The 18,778-nt window shown below is 49.0% G+C and overlaps 1 protein-coding gene and 1 long non-coding RNA gene across 2 annotated transcripts in view; one reads left to right on the plus strand and one right to left on the minus strand.

The window, feature by feature from the left end:
* Positions 1 to 2,893: 2,893 nt before the first annotated feature.
* LOC119158845 lies at positions 2,894 to 4,586 on the minus strand. The gene is made up of 2 exons (XR_005107991.1): positions 3,423 to 4,586; positions 2,894 to 3,275 (listed from the first exon to the last, which is right to left on the minus strand). It is a non-coding gene; the product is annotated as an uncharacterized LOC119158845 (long non-coding RNA).
* A 480-nt stretch (positions 4,587 to 5,066) lies between these two features.
* The window catches only part of NPEPPS (aminopeptidase puromycin sensitive), a 38,282-nt gene continuing 24,570 nt past the window's right edge, over positions 5,067 to 18,778 (plus strand). The window contains exons 1-2 of the mRNA XM_037410942.1: positions 5,067 to 5,189; positions 14,607 to 14,691. Of these exons, the coding sequence (XP_037266839.1) occupies positions 5,067 to 5,189; positions 14,607 to 14,691 (208 nt within the window). The remainder of the gene's footprint in view (positions 5,190 to 14,606; positions 14,692 to 18,778) is intronic.

An 18,778-nucleotide genomic window follows, 5' to 3' on the forward strand; every position in this document is an offset into this window, starting at 1 on the left:
TGGGCTCCCAGTTTGCTGTGGGGACTGTTGATCTTGGCGATGGGGAAGCGTTGCTCCATCGGACAGCTGGTTAATGTGTAGTGACGGCTCTGCTGCGCCTGAGACCGTTGATCCCAGCCCACGCTGTTATCTGTGCTGGAGGCAGCATGGAGAGCCGGGAGTGGCCCTTCGGAGCTGTGCTGGGGGGTACAGGGGGAGCCGGGCACATGGAGGGGGGGCGGTTGCATCTGCAGCAGTGGCGGTGGCTCTGGAAGTCTGCTGTGATGCTCAGAAGGGGGCCAAAATGGGAGAGGGGGGATCCTCCCCGCTGCACCCCTGGCAGGAGCACTGGAGCCTGTTTCCCTGCTGAAAAACAGGGCTGAAGCCCCAGGGCCACCGAGCCGGTCCCAGGGCAGTTGGGGCTGAGTCACCAGCCCCAGCACCCCATGGCCCTGGCACTTTCCCACGGCTCAGGACTCGTGGGACTGGATTTTCCCAGCCCAGCTGGCTTTCCCAGCTGCTGAGCTGCCCTGCGATGCCATCTCAGCTGGTTTAGCCACCATGGGCAGCCGTTTCAGGGGGCCACATCCTCACCGTGGGGGGGCTGCTGGGGACCACGGCCCCGGAGCATCCCTGCCACTGCGGTTCAGGCCAGGGCTCGCCCAGCAGCAGTGACCTCTGGAGATGCCACTTGACGGTGCCACCAACCCACGTGTGACCTTCCCTTTGCAAAACCATCGCGCAGGGATTTGCCTCATGGGAGAGCAGGACCAGGGCTGGGATTTGGAGTGAGCATCAGCAGAAGTGGGATGTGCTCAGCACCCGCCCAAAGCTGAGCTGTCCCTGCCAGCCCCAGGCAGGGGCTCGGCCACATTTGCCTCCATCCTGGTGCAATGCACCCCAGGCAGGTGGCGAGGCAGGAGGGCGATGGGCAGCCCTGCACGCACGCATCCCCATGCAGCGAGAGGGGGAAATGATGTAAAACACTTCCCAACCTCCTGGGAACAGCAGAGCAAGAGGCCCCAGGAGCCACTTTGCAGCTTCCAGTGCTGTTGTCCCTTGTGCTCCTGAATACCAGAGATTCCTGCCCTAAGCCGCCGGCCCAGACCTGTGAGGCAGGATTAGCCGGTGCCCTCCGGCTGCTCCCACTCCCGGCAAAAACTCCAGCAAAAGAGAGAAGAAAAGCCTCTCCGGGGACCATTCTTTTTCTTTTCTTCCCCCCTCCTTCCCCCCCCCCCCCGCCTTGTTTTCCTAATTAAAATGGTGCACTGGCAGCGGTTGGTGGCTGCAGAGTCTCTGGGCTAATTACAGCTCCTGGCTCCCACCCCATCCATGTGTCCCCAGGCCCTTCCCAGTCTGGCACTGCAGGAGAACCCGGTTTGATCAGGACACGGCGGAGGAGGTGGCTTCCCCCCGGCTTTCTCGGTGGAGGCTCCCCCTTTCTTCCTTTCTTTCTTGCTGGATTCTTGCTGACAGCAGCATCTGTCATCTAACAATATCTCAAGCGCGGACCAGCAGCCGCAGAAGGCACCCGGAGCGTTTTGCCAAGCGCCAGCCCTTGCGGCCGGTGGGACCACCGAGCCCGCTCGCTGCCCCCAGCACCGGGCACACACCAGGAGGGCACCCAGCACCCCATACAGCCAGCGGGGACGGGAATTAAAGCTCAGAGGAGACAATCCCCTGGTCACCCTCCTGCACTGCGAGCAGCTCTGCTCCAGGAATAGGTTTATCCTGCCCCTGACCTTGCTGCCCGCCCGGTGGCTCTGCCGGGGAGAGCCCCCCGTGGCCACTGGCTGTGCCCGGGCATGGAAAGCGGGAGCAAGGCAGGAGGTGAACGGCTTTTTGCTCCAGCAGGGCTCCCAGCGTGGCTGGGCTTCTTGCCACGGTGGCTTCAGAGTATCCCCAGGGTGGCACGGCCGGGCTGAGCTCTGCCCCATCCAACCTGGCTGCAAACCACGCACGGAGGGTCCCCCCAGTGTGGGCTGAACCGTGGGGTCCCCGTTTTAGACCTTCCCTCGCTGCGGGGTGACGGGACTTTCGCCCTAGCATCCCACCAGCATCGCAGGCGTGAGCTCACCGCAGCAACCACAAAACTTTCTCCATCCCTACGTCCCAGCACCGACGTGTTCCCCCGCAGAGCCAACACCCCACGGCTGGTCTGTGTGTCCCACGGGGCTTCGTGCCCTACCAAGGCACTGGGAGGGGACAGCGGCAGGAGCAAGGGGAGGGCGGCAGCTGCCTGAACCCCCCGCGTGGCTCCGGCTGTTTCCTTGTCTCCCTTTCTCTCCTCCGGGCTCTCCAGCACAATGCGGCCCCGCAGAAGCCCCAGCTGAACCCAGGCTCATCACCCATTTGGTTTTTATAACAACGCGCTAAGAGCGGTCTGTACTTTCTCTGCGCTGTTCTGGGTCTCAGCAAATCCCTCTCTCGCTTGGCGCTAACTTGTGTTCTAAACAGCAAGGTACCACTTTTAGAAAAAATAAAATCTCTTCGGGGAGTTGGGGCAGGGGGGAGAAAAAAAAAAGGAGCAATCACAGCCTGTAGCGGTGGAAGGTGATGAATGATCCTTCCTGCCTCTGCGAGCTGCATGTCCTTCTTGAAACGAGGGAGGCTGTGGCACACATGGATGCAGGGTGCGTCCCTTCAGGGGTCCGGGATTGAGCCAGGTCCGTGCCCGGCACCACACAGAGCCAGGCAGGAGGCAGCAACTGAGCTGCCGGATCTCACATTGCCGTGGCAGATCCCAGGGCAGAGAGCAGGGCTGGATGCAGGGAAAGCCACTGTGGCCGCCAGCTCCCCTCTTCCAGAGGAATTCAGTTTTTTCGCCCTTTTTTTTTCTTTTCCCCCATATAAAGTCTTTACGAAGCATTTTTAAACTTCCTGCTGGTGTTTGTCACAAACCCAAACAGCCATCTGACATCACCCACTTGGGACATCTATTACCCTGTAAATACTCTGGCTGTATTGTGTACATCACTTTTTAAGACAGATTCCTTACATAGCATCTTCCACAAGCCTCAGTGATGCTCTGCAGCACGGGGACCCCAGGGGACCCCAGGGTGGGCTGCTTGGCCATGGGAAATGGCAGAGAAACCTCATCCTGCTCATGCGCTTCCAAGGTTTTTTGGCTGAGGAGAACACCAGCCTGGCCAGGAAGGTTCTACTGGGAGCCCCACAACACCCAGGTTGCACCTTGGTGCTGCAGTTCATGCACGGGGAGGAGGAGGAAGGTGGCTGTTAGCCTGGAGTAGGGAGAAAAGCAACGCCACGCAGCTGTCCGGGCAGGTGAAGCAAGCCTGGAGTAGAGGACACCTTGTCTCTACTCCACATCCGCACGTTGTTGTATCTTTACTGCAAATTCTGGGAGGTTTCAGCTGATCCCATGATTTTTTAAGGCTGGAGGTTAGCGATACCCCACGCTCCGTGCGCAGCGGCTGCCTTACCTGGAGCTGGGGAGCGCAGATGTGACCGAAGCCAGGGAGAAAGTGACTCGTGTCCTCCAGATCCAAGGGCCAGATGCTGCACAGTGCCCAGCGGGTGCTCCCAGGATGGGACAGGGTGATGGGCAAGCTGGGAAAAACCCGGTGCGCACACAGGGTACTTGCCAGGTGCTCAGCACTAGGGAAAATTAAAAAAAACAACCATACAGAAAGAGAGAGCTGTTTAGGTTGGGAAAGACCTTGGAGATCATCAAGTCCAACTACTCTCCCAGCACTGCCCAGCCCATTCCCAAACCGCGGCGCTCCGCCCCGCATCCACCCGGTTTTTAAACACCTCCAGGGATGGCGACTCCACTGCCTCCCTGGGCAGCTGGTGCCAGGGCTTGGCAGTCCTTTCCATGAAAAAAAAGTAATATTTTTTTCCTAATATCTGATATAAACCTCCCGCGGTGTGATGCGAGGCCGTTTCCTCATCATGTTGCTTGTTATCGGGGTGAAGAGACAGACACCCCCCCCGCCCCCACAGTCCCCCGCACCAGGGGTGGCTGGGAGCCAGCGGCAGCGCCTGGGATGTGCCGGAATTCTGCACGTGCGGCCCTGGCACCGCCGGAGCTGCCACCGGCACGATGGCACCCAGTGGCAATGGCGTATCCCGGAGGACACGGGGCCAAGCAGCCTCCGAGGGCCTCCCAGCCCCGGCTGCACCCATGGGTGCTGCGTGAGGCCCGGGGGGGGGGGCTGCCCCGCTGTGCCCCAGGCCTGAGCGAGGGTCCTGGCTCTGGGATGGACCCCCCCACCGTGGGGCACCGGGAGCCCCCCCCAGCTTCTTGCCCCCTGCGGAGCACCTTAATGGGGTGCACTGCGAGCTCCCGTTAACGGGGTGCACCGTGCCAGCCCCCCCCGGGCAGAGGGGCCCCGTTACGGGGGTGCACGGTGCCAGCCCCCCGTGGCCCGGTACACCGTGCCCACCTCCTCTGCAACACGTGCACCAGGAGCCCCCATTACCGGGGTGCACCCTGCTGTGACCTCCCAGGCCTGGTGCCCCGTTACTGGGGTGCGGGTGCCAAGACCTCCCCCAGCTGGGGTACCCGTTACCGGGGTGCACCGTGCCAGCCCCCGCCCGCGGGTGCCCCGTTACTGGAGCGCACGGTATGACACGACACCCTCTCAATGACACCAGCCCCGCCCGCCCCCCCGCCCCCCCGGGGCCCCGTTCGGTGCACGCGCCCAGGCGCCGCGCTCTCCCCGCTCCCCGCACCACCGGCCGCGCGGGGCGGGGCGGGGCGGGGCGCACGCGCAGTCCCCCGCGCCGCTTACGCAACGCGCTCGCGCCGCTTTCTACGTGCGCGGCCGCGTGGCGCCGCCGCCGCGCGCACGCGCACGCGCCGTTCCTCCTCTCTCTCCCCCCCCCCCCTCCCCTCACCGGCCACCTCGTGCCGGGAGCGCGCGCGCGCCCCCGCCCCTCCCTCCTCCTCCTCCGCCGCCGCCGCCGCCGCCGCTCGCCCGCCCGCCCGCTCTCTCGGTGTGCCGGTGCAGGGCCGCCGCGCCGCCGGCAGGAAACCTTCCCGCTCCCGCCCCTCGCCGCTCCCTCCCCCGCCGCCCCGCCGCGGGGGGGCGCAGCCCCGCACCCCCTGCCGCCGCCTCGCCATGCCGGAGAAGCGGCCCTTCGAGCGGCTGCCCGCCGACGTGTCCCCCCTCAACTACGGACTCTGCCTCAAGCCCGACCTCATCGACTTCACCTTCGAGGGCAAGCTGGAGGCCGCCGTGCAGGTAGGGCCCCGGCCCGGCCCCTCAGCCCGCGCCGCCCGCCGCCGGGCCCTGAGGGAGCCCCGCCGGGCCCTGAGGGAGCCCCTTACCTCAGCCCGCTCCGCTCGCCGCCGGGCCCTGAGGGAGCCCTCCTCCCCCCCCCCCCCCCGCCCCGAGGGAGCCGCCCCCCCCGAGTGGAGCCCCCCATCCCCCCGAGGGAGCCCCCCCCCACCCACACACACTGAGGGCCCCCCCCCCCGAGGGACACCCCCCCACACTGAGGGACCCCCCCCACACACACACACTGAGGGACCCCCCCCCCCACACACACACTGAGGGGGACCCCACACACACACACACACACTGAGGGGGACCCCCCCACACACACACACACTGAGGGGGACACCCACACCCCCCCCCCCCACTGAGGGACACCCCCCCCCCCACACACACTGAGGGACCACCCCCCCCCACACACACACACACTGAGGGACCACCCCCCCACACACACACACACACTGAGGGACCACCCCCCCCCCCACACACACACTGAGGGACCACCACCCCCCCCCACACACACACTGAGGGACCACCCCCCCCCCCCACACACACTGAGGGACCAACCCCCCCCACACACACACACTGAGGGCCCCCCCCCCCACTGAGGGCCCCCCCCCCCCCCCACACACACACTGAGGGAGCCCCTTCCCTCAGCCCGCGCCGCCCGCCGCCGAGCCCGCCCCCCGAGGGAGCCCGATCCCCCTCATTCCCCGTCCCCTCCTGTCCGCCAGGCCCTGAGCGCCCCTCGCCCACGCCAGCCCGCCGGGGCCCGGCCCTCGGCGCGGTGGAGCCGGCCAGGCAGGTGCAGGGAGGCCGCTGGGGGCCGGGCGCCCCCCCCCCGCCGCGGTCTCCGCCCTCCCTTCCCATTCAGGCTATACATCTGTACGTATACATCCCCCCCGGGCCGGGGCCGGGCGGTGGGGAGGGGGAGAGGGCAGCTCGCGGGCCGCGCCCTGCCCCGCTCCGGCCCCCAGGAGCCGCGGGAGCGGCCTGGGAAGGGCCGGGGGCCTCGCCCCGCCGCCGCGGGCCCCGCCGCTCCCCCTGGGGCTGCGCCGGCGGTGCCCGGGCCGCCCCCCGCCCGGACGGCCCCGTTAGCCGAAGTCTGTATGTAGGTTAAGCACGGAGCCGTCTGGAGGCACGGGTAGCTGCCTCGTTGGGATCCCCGGCTTCCCCCAGAGCCCCAGCCTGTTCCTGATTCCAGCTTCCAGCATGCTGCTTTTATCCATACCCAGCCACTCAGGCGGCTCGGGATTTTGCTGGAAAGGCAAACTACCCCAAATACAATTAAATGAGGACTCCCCCCGGTGTAGTACCGTAAGCTGGTAGGCCTCAGTGTCATGAAAAGCTTCAAATCAGTGAAGCAAGAGGCTCTTGGAGTGTTGCACACCCTTCCCACTGCTAAGGGGTGTACAAACTTAAAACACCAGGTCTTCTGCCCTTTCCGAAAGGCAAAAGCTTCCCCATGTTCGTGCTTCAAAGCCAGAATGTTTGATGAAAGCCCTGAAGTCCCATAGTCATTCTCAGGCTGCTCTGCCAAGATCTCCTAAATTTGCTTTCACGGTTTTCGTTGTGCCGTGGTTTGAAAGAGATAGGGAATTGTAAGGGCTTACTGGGCTTCTTCCTTAAAATGGGATGACTGTATTGAGAGCTCAAAAATGTTTGAGGGAGATTTTGAATGCTGAGATGTGTACAGATTGAAATTCTGGTCTAAAGAGGTGGTTAAAACCTGCTTTGAAAATGAGGTAAGATCAGGGTGCTAACACTGCTGAATCTGAAGCACAGGAGCAGACAGCAGTGAGTCCCTCACTGGGCATCTGGTGTCTGTGGAAGCTGGGGAGGGCAAAAGGCTGTGGATGATAGTGAACCTTGTGACTTTTGGGACCTGGAGGAAGATGACCGAGATGAGTAAGTTTGTGTCATGTGGAAGAAATACTGAAAACGTAAATTGCCTTGTGGATTTTGTTGTAGCTCAAGTCCTCGGGCTGCTGCTGTCTTTGGGGTCTCAGCCTGCCAGTGCATCAGCCTGGCTGAAAATGCTAGCTTGAGAAATTCCCAATCTCTTCCATTAATCCTAGCCACCTATTCCTGTCTTCGCACCCAAGTTGCTGGTCCTCAGTCCTGTTACAGCTGTGGGGCTGTGCTGTAAATGGGATCACTGAAATCATCCAGGTTAAAAATAACACTCGGGGGGAGGGGAGCGGTGGCTTTTTAAGCCAGCATTGCTGCTGAGTTGAGAGTAGTATTGAACAGCAGCCTTGAAAACTTAGGTTAAATCGAGCAACAACGAGCATTTGGAGGCTTCTTGTGGAGCTGGTACTCGGTTTGCAGATACTAGTCCTGTGGAGGTGTTTTTAATATTGTTTGCTGTTCAGGGGATTGCTCAATGAATTCCTAGAGCAATGGATACCACCTGACAATGCGAAATCCTGGACTTTCCTACCAGCTGAGGGCATGTGTTAAGGAAGAACACTGATCTGTCAGGTTCAAGGTTGTAAAAAACTCTTGTTCACATCGTGGTGAGCTGATCTGATGTTCCCAGGGTAGAGAGAATTCAAAAAAATGTAGGGCGAGGTTTTTAAAACATATCTAAAGTATCTATCTTTGTTTTTAAATAACTTCTACCAACCATAGACTGAAAAATCATGAGGCCACATCCCAGCTGCATGCAAGCAAGTACAGGAGAGGTGTAGGAAGGTGTGTGGGGTGAGTGTTCTCATGCTTGTCTCGAGTTTCTGGAGAAGTTTACTGTGGCTGCCAGTGTCCAAAGCATGCTAAAGGCACATTCCAGAAAATTAGAGGGTGGCTATTCTGCACCTTAATGGAGAGAAGAATAACCAGCTCACCTACAGTACTAGGTAGACAGGATACTTTTTGGACAAGGGAATGGCTTATCTAGCAGAAAACTAGTAAATGTTAGCATGTTCTTATTGAGCTGGAATTAAATCCAGAAAATAAATCATTTGTGTGCTTTTAGATCCGGTTGGTTAATTAAGGACCTGTTGGCCGTTTCTGCTAGCACCTTGTAATAAGGTGGAGTGCAGCTCATCAGAGGCATTCTGTTTTCAGCACATGTGAGAGCTTTGGCATGCATCGTACAGTCATCAAGGTGAAAGTGATTTTATTTTAAGACAATTTGAATTTTCCAGATTTTGGGTAGGGAAATGCATGCACTGCCTCCTCTGGAAGATCCAGGTATTGCTTTTTATAACCAATCAAGAATTATTAGTCCCTCTGCTCCATTCCAGTATAATAATGGCTGGGCAAGCGATAATCCGCACCAAGTACTTAAATCAGTGATGCTTTCTGACCTGTGGTGTGAGTACTTGAACTCTGACACCGGAATAAATAATGATTAATCACAGAATTAGGAAAACTTTTCATTATGTACATCAAAAGTATTTGTTTGCTTTCTTATTTTGCATCTTTAATAGCAAACTGGAGTTAGCGAAGGCTGTGATATTTAGTCAAGGTATTGCAAATAAACCCTTGATCAGTCAGTTTGTGTTTCTCACTCTCAGCCATTAAATAGGATTTGGCAGCCCTCTGTGTAGAATTTTGGTGAGTCTTTTGACTTGAGCACCAAGGCCTGAAGAAATTTTAAGGAACCTTCTAGTCTTGCCTTTGGGGCAGTACACTTGTGTTGGCTTTTGTAAGTATAAATAACTTAACAAAACATTTTGTCTTTATGCCACAATAAAGAATATTATGCTTATATAGCAGCTTCAAATAAGCTTCAGAGGATAAAACCATTTATGATTCAAGAGACGAGGCTGTTGCTTCGGTGTCAGCAGTGACCAGGCTGATTTCAAAGCCTTAAAAAGAAATGTTACATGTTTGTAGTTTATTGTGGCACTTCTGGTTTTCAGGTTAGGGAATTGGCCCCTCTGTTTAGTATTTGTTGTTCCTTGATAAAGGAACGATACTGAATCTTCTGTCTTAATAGTGCAATTTCAGAGCCTTTTGAAACCACGCTTGTTATGTATCTGGTAACCTGCGTATTAAGTTTGGTCCAGTTACTCAAGACTTTTAAATGATGTAAATAATTGTCATATAAATATTTTTGAAGTCTGTAGAGTTGTGTAACAATCATGCAAACTGATAGTATATAACTGCCATTTTTCACGATAAAAACCCCAAAAGTCCTTAAATGAACTATTTCACAAAGAACCCTTATCACAACTAGGACAAAACGTGGTTGTGGGAGAATTGGATACTACATGTCAGTAGCAGATCGGGAGCTGAAAAAGTTGCCTGCTCACAATCCTGTGTTCACTCTGCCAGTTATGTCATATTCTAGCATTTAAAACTGTTGATTTGTTGGGGGTGTGTGGATGTTTCTGAATGAGCACAATTCAGATTTTTTTTTTTTTAAATAGTTCATCCACTTTATTCTTCTGTTAGCTTGAGATTTAATTATTATAACCCGGATTCTCAGGGTCTGGTTATCAGTGCAGTGCACTCATATTACTCAGTGTCTAGGTCAACTTTTTTTCCATTCTGTTTTTGACTCCTGGGAGGCCTAATGGAGGGCTGGAACAAAGAGGGGATGTGGGGCTGTTCATGTTCTTCAGCATCGTACTGGAAAGGCAAACATGAGTAACTAGCAACAGAAACAATCATTTGGCTCCCAAAGTTCAACGGTTCTTTTAAGCTTCTAAATGAATGTTTTTAGCGCTGTTGCGGCTCCAAACGATCACCTGTCCAGCACAGGGTGTAGTGCTGCAGAGTTTCAGGAAGGTGCATGGCTGTCTTCTAACTTCCTGGTATTTACCTCTAGGTAAACTACCTTCTTTGGAGAGTGTTGGTGGGGTGATTCATTTCTTTCATTGAACCCTACAGTGAGGTGTTCCTTGGTTGCAAAGCAACCTATCGTTAAAGAATTTACAACCTGATGTAAATGGCTGTTTTAAATATCTTTTTGCAGTCTCTTTAATGTCTGAAGGATACTCTGTTATATTTAGCAATGTTTAACCTGTATCTGTTGCTTTTTATAGGTTAATTATGCAGTATCTGCTAGACTAAAGAATATGTAGTCTTCTGATCCTGCTGCATGCCAGTTAAAGGTTAATTGTGACACTCTTGCATGTAAAGCTTGAAAAATTAAGCTTAATGGGTGTAGTATTTGTGCTCAGTATCTCCTGCATGGAGGGTGAAGTCATCTAGTGTAACTACATGGTCATGTTATCCACCATTGCAACTTACATTTTCAGCACATGCAATTAAATCTGAATTTGAGTGTTAAAGGTGCATGCTGAGTGTCCAAGCCTGGCACTTCAAAATCAGGAGCTTAGGGCTCTCTTGGTGTATCCTTACGCCACCAGTTTGAAAAAAATAGGGATGCCTTTGCTCTTCTCCCCCACAGAAAGGCTTCTTGCAGTTCTGTAATTCATAAGGCTGAGATGATTGCATTGATCATAGTTACGAAGGGATTTGCTTGTCTGTGTGAATTTGACACCTCTGAAGTATGTGTGACTGCTGCCTATGAATGTTAGCTGCATGCTCTTTGGAATGAAGCGATTTTTTTCCAGTGGGCCAATTAGTCGTGGCATTGGTAATTTTGCTGCTTGGTTACCATAATTTGCTCAAGGTGCAGATTAATAAAACTCCTTATTCCTTTTCTCACTGAAGTTTTGAATTCTTAAAAAGATACATCCTAGAACATAACTGAGGTAATTTTAGTTGTGTGGAGTAAAAAATGCTAAACGCATACATTCTTGTTATAATGCCACATTTAGAAAAGGACTCTGAAGCTGAGTGACAAGATTTTGAATATCTAGTCTTATAAATGGCTCTAGAGAATTAGTTTTGACTATAGGAGATGTCTTTTGGTGCACCTCATTCTGTATTTCAGGTAGGCTGACATTCTACTGAAGCTCTTCAAATTCTTGTTTCTAACATCCTATAAAGCTTTTTCCATCAAGTCCTTTCCTGCTGTGATAACTGGTGAAAATCAAAAGCTTTACATCATCTTTGAGTCCTATTTGGCAGAGCCAAATAATTAGCCTTTTTAGCTCTTCTGTCAAATGATGTTACCTTGGAAAACTTCTTGCAGGAACTTAAGCTGTTATCCCCTATTGGGTGAGATTTTTTCCTTCCCAGAAACAAGTGCTGAGCACAAATGTGGATATGTAGGGCGTGGGGAAGTGTGTGTTGTCTTGTCTAACGGCAGGTTACTGACACAGTTAAAACATCTTCAAGGTCTGCAGTTTTATTACAGGGCAGACCTGCTTGTAGTATCTATGTCTGGCTAATCTAATAGGTATTTGAATTCTCATTAATGTTACCAGAGTTTCATTAAAAGCAGCAGGTTTAAAGTTTTGAAACGTTCCTTCATTCCGGATATTGGTCTTAGTTCATCTGCTGATTTAAGCGTGTCAGCCTTATGGCGAAACTACTTTCATTGTGGTCATTTGTAGCTTGCTGTGGCCTTGATTAACCACCTCTTGTCGAAGAGTAAATTTATTATATTATAGAGCAAGGTGAAGCAGGGTGACAGTTTGCATATTGACAACTTTGTATGTAATTGGTCATACCTTATGCAGTGAGATGCTTTTTTGCCTTTTAATATGATTGCATTCATGAAAAGCACTGCATGAGCGGAATATCTGTCTTCCAAAACATAGTATTAGCAGCAATGTAAAAGCAGTTTCAAGGTATCGCTTACAGTAAAACACACACATGCATCTTCATGATGTACGTGGTCTTGTAAGCATGAGGCTGTCAGTTCTTGTGAGATAAAATGGTTTTAAGTTAAGTGTGCTGGCTGGTTTATAGTTTTGTTTTGGTTTTGTTCTTACAGGTGTATCTGCACCGTCATTACTTTTAGTGGATCAGAGGAAGGAGGCTCATGCTAGAGCCTATGTACCAACATGAAAACACTTTTTTTCTTTTTTTCCACACTGAATTAAATTGAGAGCCTCTTAAGTGTGGTGTGCCAGTACACTGTCAGTAGTCATATCTGCACACTGAATTTTGCCCTTTGTTTTTTGGGAGTTGGAGGATAAGCAGTTTTAAGGCTACTGGTTCACTCAGGCCTTTTAAATGTTTTCTAGTTTGTTGCTCTGTTTTGTAAAGCCAGCTTGATATTTGTAGCAGGTAGGGAAAAAAAATCTAAAAATAGGTAATTGCCTTTCTAAGGAGCCTCTGAAGTTGTCCCTGCTTAAACCTAAACTTTCTTATTTTGCAGGCACAGTGCCGAAAATTCTTCTGTCCTCAGAAGAGGTTGTTTTTTAAAGACCAATCCTATTGTTAAACCCAGTATTGTCTGCAATTTGGACAGTTCTTTATGCATCTTGAATTCTTAATCCAGAGAGATTTGGATTTGTAGATTGAATAAAGGTCTCTATGAGACATTTATAAAAAGCCTTTCTCGTTCTGATTTTTCTGTGTTTTAGAAGACCTTGAAAAACCCCAAACCCTAATATTGTGATGAAAACTGCTGGGCTTTGATCTTAGGTTTTGGGAAATGTTGTAATCCTTTAGTTTCATGCACACCAGATTAGAGGGGGGAAAAAAAATATTTTTTCAGATTGTGAATCTTTTACTAGAAATCTAACCTGTGTCACTCCTGCTGTTACACTTGCTTCTTTTATGCTTTGCAAGCATGTTGTTTTTAGAATCAGGTTAAATTTATTAGGTAACATTGTTTTGGTTTTATTACTATAAAGAGGCAACGTGGTGAAAACAAGGCAGCTCTTCTGTACTGGTCTGTAAGACACCCTGCTGCAGGGTGACTGACAGGCAGGATTTGGAAAGGTTCACTAATAGTTATGCTTGTCAAAAAGTATAAGCCCTTACCTAATATTTATTATACAAACAGTTCTGTTTAAGGCTTCAGAAGTGAAGTTGGTGGCTGAGGTTAGAATGAAACTTCTGAGTTAGGTTTGTCTTGTTAACCATCCACCATGGGGGTTGGCTTTCCTTGGAGTATCTGGTATTAGCCCTTTGGTTAACAGATTATTAGACTAGATGCACTGTTCTTATGATGTGGGTAAGCCTATTAAGTTGTACATTTAAATTTCTTAAGCCTCTCTTATCACTGACTGGACTTCAGTTTGGCTTTTATGTACACAATGACTAAGGAACCATTCCTTCAGCAAGCCTAGGCAGAACGGCTTAGGACTGAATATCTGCTTCCATTTACTCATCTGGCGTAGATACTGGCTCCTTTATGGTGGAGGGATAAGTATCCGCTTCAACTATGACACTTTAGCTTATTATTTTGGCTTTACTTGTGATAAATGCATTTACATTCAGATGCTTGAATGGTGAGCTGTTGCACGCATGCAGAGCAATTTGCTGATTGTGTGACAGGGCAAAGCTCTTCATTTGTGGGAGCCAGTTTCCATCACAGAGAGGTCCGGTTGGCTGCTACTGTGTTCAAACATGGATAGTGATGGGTACGGGCATTAATAAAGCATTTTAAACTTACAATAGTGAAAAACCAAGGAAGGGATATGTCTTTCTACTCTAAGGAACTTACTGTCTGGGGTAGGAAGCAGTTCCTTTGTGCATATGTTAAACTTCAGTTGGCTGTTATAGAAATTCTTGCTCCTTTATTTAAGGAACTGGTGTTGTCTACTGCCAAAAATTGTATCCTGGACTAGCAGGATTACCAGCTCAATCCAGTGCGATGATTCTAGTGGTTTCAGCCATAAGTTTCTAAATAATTCCTAGTTTAATTCCCAAATATTTTACCCCTTTGTAATTAATTGATATTTAATTTGAATTCCTCTGTATTCAAGCGCTTGCATCCAAATAGAAATCTGGCACAGCGAGACAGTTTATTACTACGCTGGGAGCTGGCCACTTGTTAAATAAAGCAAAGTGTGTGTAGCCAAGAGCTGGCAGAAGGAAAGCTTTCAGGAAAATGTAAAGGCAAATGTCTTGGCAGATGTTTTCAACCTAAGAAGTTCTTATAGAGTCGACAGTTTAGAACACAGTACCATAGGTTGTATTTCTGATCATCTCTGAATGATGCAAGTTTGCATTCAGAGGCTTTTACTATAGTCTCCTGTAGGTCATCTCTAAAAGGAAGCTTACAGGCTCTCTATTTTTATTGGTCTTGGATTCCCAGGCATGTACAAGGGCCCTATTGTCAAGCTTTCATACCAATTTTTAACAGGCAGTTCATTCCCTTAAATAATTTACAGTGTTGATAAGTAGGCCTAGATGACTTGAACATGATTCAAGTATGCGTGTTCGGAACAAACGAGAGCAGTCGGTGGAATATAGTTTTCTTTTTTTACCACTCTTGAGGCCTAAATTTTATTGCAAACACTTGATGATGGAGGGCTCTTCAGATTAAAGGGAGGTGGGAAGGGAGCTCAAGGGGGTAGGGAACACTATTTCTTCTTAATGCTCGTCAAATTTCTCTTCCAGGTGAAACAGGCAACCAACCAAATTGTGATGAACTGTGCTGACATTGACATTATTACAGCTTCCTATGCGCCAGAAGGAGATGAAGGTAGGATTGCTTTTTTGTTGGAGTTTTTATGTGTCAATCCGCTTCATTTCTGACATGAGGTGCTGTTGCCAACAGTTAACAACTTTGATTGCAAAATTACATAATAGTGTGGTAAGCTAACCTACCCCTAGAAGCCAAAACTAACCTTCATGCTCTTCTCATCACTACCATTTTCATTAGATTTTAAAAAGTCACCTGAAGGTTCCATGAAGTCTGTGTTCTACTCCATCATGCCTGAGCGTTGTAGGCATAAGGATGTCTGACTGTTTTTACATGATTATCTTGATACCAGATAACTCTGGGAGAACATGATCTGTACCTATGGACTTTGTAATATTGACAAAATCTGTGACAAGGGCTTAGATAAGGAATGCATCAGTAATGGCCTGCAGTAGGAAATACTCATTGAGAGGGAAGGATTTGCAAAAGTGCAGAAGACAATTGACATGTAGCAAGATGTTCAGAGTGTAGGGCACCACTGAAAAAGGTGATTGTGTAGAGGAGACGACTTGGATCCAGTTCAGTCAAAGGGTGAAAGTTACTGGAGAAATTGAAGAAGCAGTACCTGTTTGTAACACATAGTTACAGTCATTGACATCTTCTCCATTTATATTTTGAGGAGGTCTGGCAGATACAAAAAAAGTTTTAGCAGCTGAAGCATGAAGTGGTTGAGGCATGAAAAATAAGCTCCTGAAACAGAGTAATGGTCTAATAATGTGCAAATCCTTTCTGGTTTTTATGGAGCCTTTGCTATTTCAAGTACAGTAGCTATTTGGTCTGCTGCATATGACTGTTTCTTAAGTCCTTCAGATGACAAAAGGCTCTGCGGAGCTTCCCTTTCTGTGCGGAAAATGCCACAGTGATGTCATGGAGCACTTTAAAACCATGATTGTGAATTAAAAGCGTGATCTTGATGATAGGAGAAAAGCGTTCCTTTGATTGGCTTCAGACTCCTCTAGTATGCTTATGTAACAACTGAGTAAAGTTTGAGACAAGGGCTGTGTTTGAACACCTGAAGAAGAAAAAAAATAATCTTTATTTTCTTTGGTAGGGACAATTTCAGTTCTTTTTGCAGTGACGTTCTCCTACGGCTAATAGATTCTTATGTGACAAGTGGAACACCTGCAGTGAGTCTTGGCATTTAAATTGGTTTGACCTCTTTTACTTTTAATTTAGTATTAAAGAAACCAGGGGGCTGCTTAAGTGCAGTTGAGAGCAGCTGAGCGGTGCTTGGATGGTTGGGGAGCTCTGTCCTAAGGAAGCAGCGTTCGGTGGGTGTGTTGTGGAAAAGTAGAGCTCACTGCAGGAAGCGCAGTCGCAGCGAGAGAGGGCGGCAGAGAAGAGAATTACCCAAGAGCCTGGAGCCTGGCCACCGACTTTCGATAGTGAAAGAATAGAGCGCTGTTTCCTATGTGCTGGATTCGGGCTCCTGGGTTGTACCCTGGTGCTCCAGTCCTGCTGCCGTTAGTGATCTTTAGTTGATTGGATGCACTGTGTTGCTAAGCGCTCTTTGGAGCTATTTCTTATACTGAGTAATGAGGCGATAACGAGAGTTATGCTAATAGCAGAGTGTGCTTGGAGTCTGTGCCATCTACTACTGTGCCATAGGCCCAAACCACCTATTAATTTTTTATTTTGTCATTGACATTGAAAAAATGAAAATAAATGGAAAAGGTACCTAGGAATACAGTCTCTTTCAAGTCAAATCAGGAAAAATAAATAAAATAGAGATAATCTCTATTTCAGTGTGTTATCTTTGTTTTCAGAGCTAATTTCCCTGTCATAGGGGTCTGTTTTTCTATTCTTTAACAGTGATATACTCTCCTTGTAACCTCAAATAGTAAATTAATAATAAATTAATTAATAGTAAAGCTTCATGGAGACTTAAAACCAAGTACATGGGAACTGAGTTTCTGTGGCTTAAATTCCTTCATTCAGATTTTTCAGATAGCTGTGAATGTGGCACTCTGGACACAGAGGAACACGAGTACAGCACTCTGGCTATAGTATAGACATTCACCTCTCAACTGTTGTGTTGTAAATACTTGAGGCACAGTTTTGTTGCGTGTTTATTATTATACTCAGGCTTCATGGGGTTAAAACATCTTTCAGTTTGGTAAACTGCCAACTAGTATAATGGCTTTGGAAGTAAAATTGCATGAAATTGGCAGACTATTTGCTGGCACCTGTTGATACAGATCAAGTCAGTCTTACTAATGCTTCTATTGTGCACAGCTTTTGGATGGTAATTGTATAACTGGTCTCAAAAACAGAGCACGAAACACAGCCCAATGAACTAACAGAAATATCGGCCAGATCACTTGGATTTAGTTACTTAGGTGAGCCTCGTACCAATTACCCATATAGTATCTTTGAAAACGGGTGAGAAGTGAGTGATGCTTTCTCCTTTAAAGGCTCTGGTGAAGAATCGTTACCTCTTTTAGTTCTGTACCTCAGTGAGGAAGAATTTGCCTCACACTTGTCTGTAAATGTGAGACAAAAGATAATCGGTCACTTACGTTCTTTCAAGTGTAGTTCTGTTCCAAAAAGCAGCTGTGTAAAAGAGACCTCCTTGTTCAACAGATACCTTTCACCTTGTTTATGGAGTAATTTGTTGACTTTTGTGCAGATAGTTTGTTCTTTTCCTAGTAATTCTTGTTAGTCTTGAGTGCCTACTGCGCTGTGGCTTGTACAACAGAAATCTTAGCTAAAACTGTGGGCTGTGTTTTCCCTCCCCTCACATTCACTCTTCTAAAGATGGATACAACAGAGGGTAGAACTTGGTATTTGGAATTTTAATGCAGATTTGCCAGGAAATCAGATTATTGCCCAATATTTGACAGGAAGCTGAGGGAGGATCTCTGAAGTTTTAAAGTCAAAGTAAAGAAAAATTTGCTGCGTAATTCACAATTAAATAATAGTGAATAATAAACTAGGAGAGATTGCTTACGCAGTGATTTGGAGTAGAAAGATTCTCTTTTTCGTTGTAAAACTGGTGTAGTGGTTGTAACTGGAGGTTGTGGATTTGCTGTTTGTGCCAGGTATGCTGTAATGGAACAAAGCTACTCAAAAGGCTGAGTTTTCCGTTGCTGCGTTTATGCCTGACTCCTCCCTCTAATTATAATGAGCAATTGTTTTTGTTTTTTCCAGCTAGTTTTTAAGCATTTGTAGTCAAATGTTTTGAGTGCAGCCTTAGTGTTTAGGTGTGCACGTGCTCTACTATGTTTTGTCCCAAGTAGTTGACTTTGCTCAGCTAAATGAAGAACTGAAAAGGCATTCCTAAGCGAGTTGGTTCTTAAATTCAGTTTTAGGGGATTGAGTTTCATGCTTTCTGAATGCTAAGTAGTTTGAGCTTCCTGTAAATTTCTCTTTTAAGGACCTGTGAAATAGTGATAGAGTCATAATCAGTGAATTACATTGTCTTTAGTTTGGGAAGCTTTTCAGATACTGGGGGATCTGAAGCAGCTTCTTTAAATTTAGAGTTGCTTGGAGGGTTGTGATTGGCAATTTTGCATAGAAAATTACAAGCAACCATAGTGGTGTTTGTTTAGCATATGTAGTCGAGTGAACTTTGATCTGTACTTCAACCTTTAAAAGATTTTAAGGCCGGAACTCATTATTTTAGTCTTTTCCTTCATAGTATGGTAGGGACATGCTTGGATGGTAGTGCTGGATGCTAGTTATACCAGAGTCTCACTGATGCTTAAAAACAACAAGAAAAGGTCAGTAATGCTTATGGAAAGCTAAGCAGTGTGACCAAAGTGTGTCTAAGCAGTGCTTTCCCTTGGCCTGGGAGCACTCCCATTCCACGGTGATCGTCAGGCAGTCTGAAATCATGCTGCCATGGAAAGGGACAATGACGCGTGTCCTCCCTCCCTTCCTCCTGTTGGCATTCACATTTTCACTATTGAGCAGCCATGTGGATCAGGAAACTGCACGGGCTGAAAACTGCCTCTACAAGGGTGGGGGGGAAGAAGGCAGCAGCTTGGAGAGTGATAATCTTCCTGATCCTGATGATTGTATCTGAGTGCCAATGGAAGGAAGGGAATGGGGACATGCAGCTGGGGCCAGATGTGAAAAATGAGAC

This window comes from Falco rusticolus, chromosome 18, assembly GCF_015220075.1.
Source record: "Falco rusticolus isolate bFalRus1 chromosome 18, bFalRus1.pri, whole genome shotgun sequence".
NCBI lineage: Eukaryota > Metazoa > Chordata > Aves > Falconiformes > Falconidae > Falco > Falco rusticolus.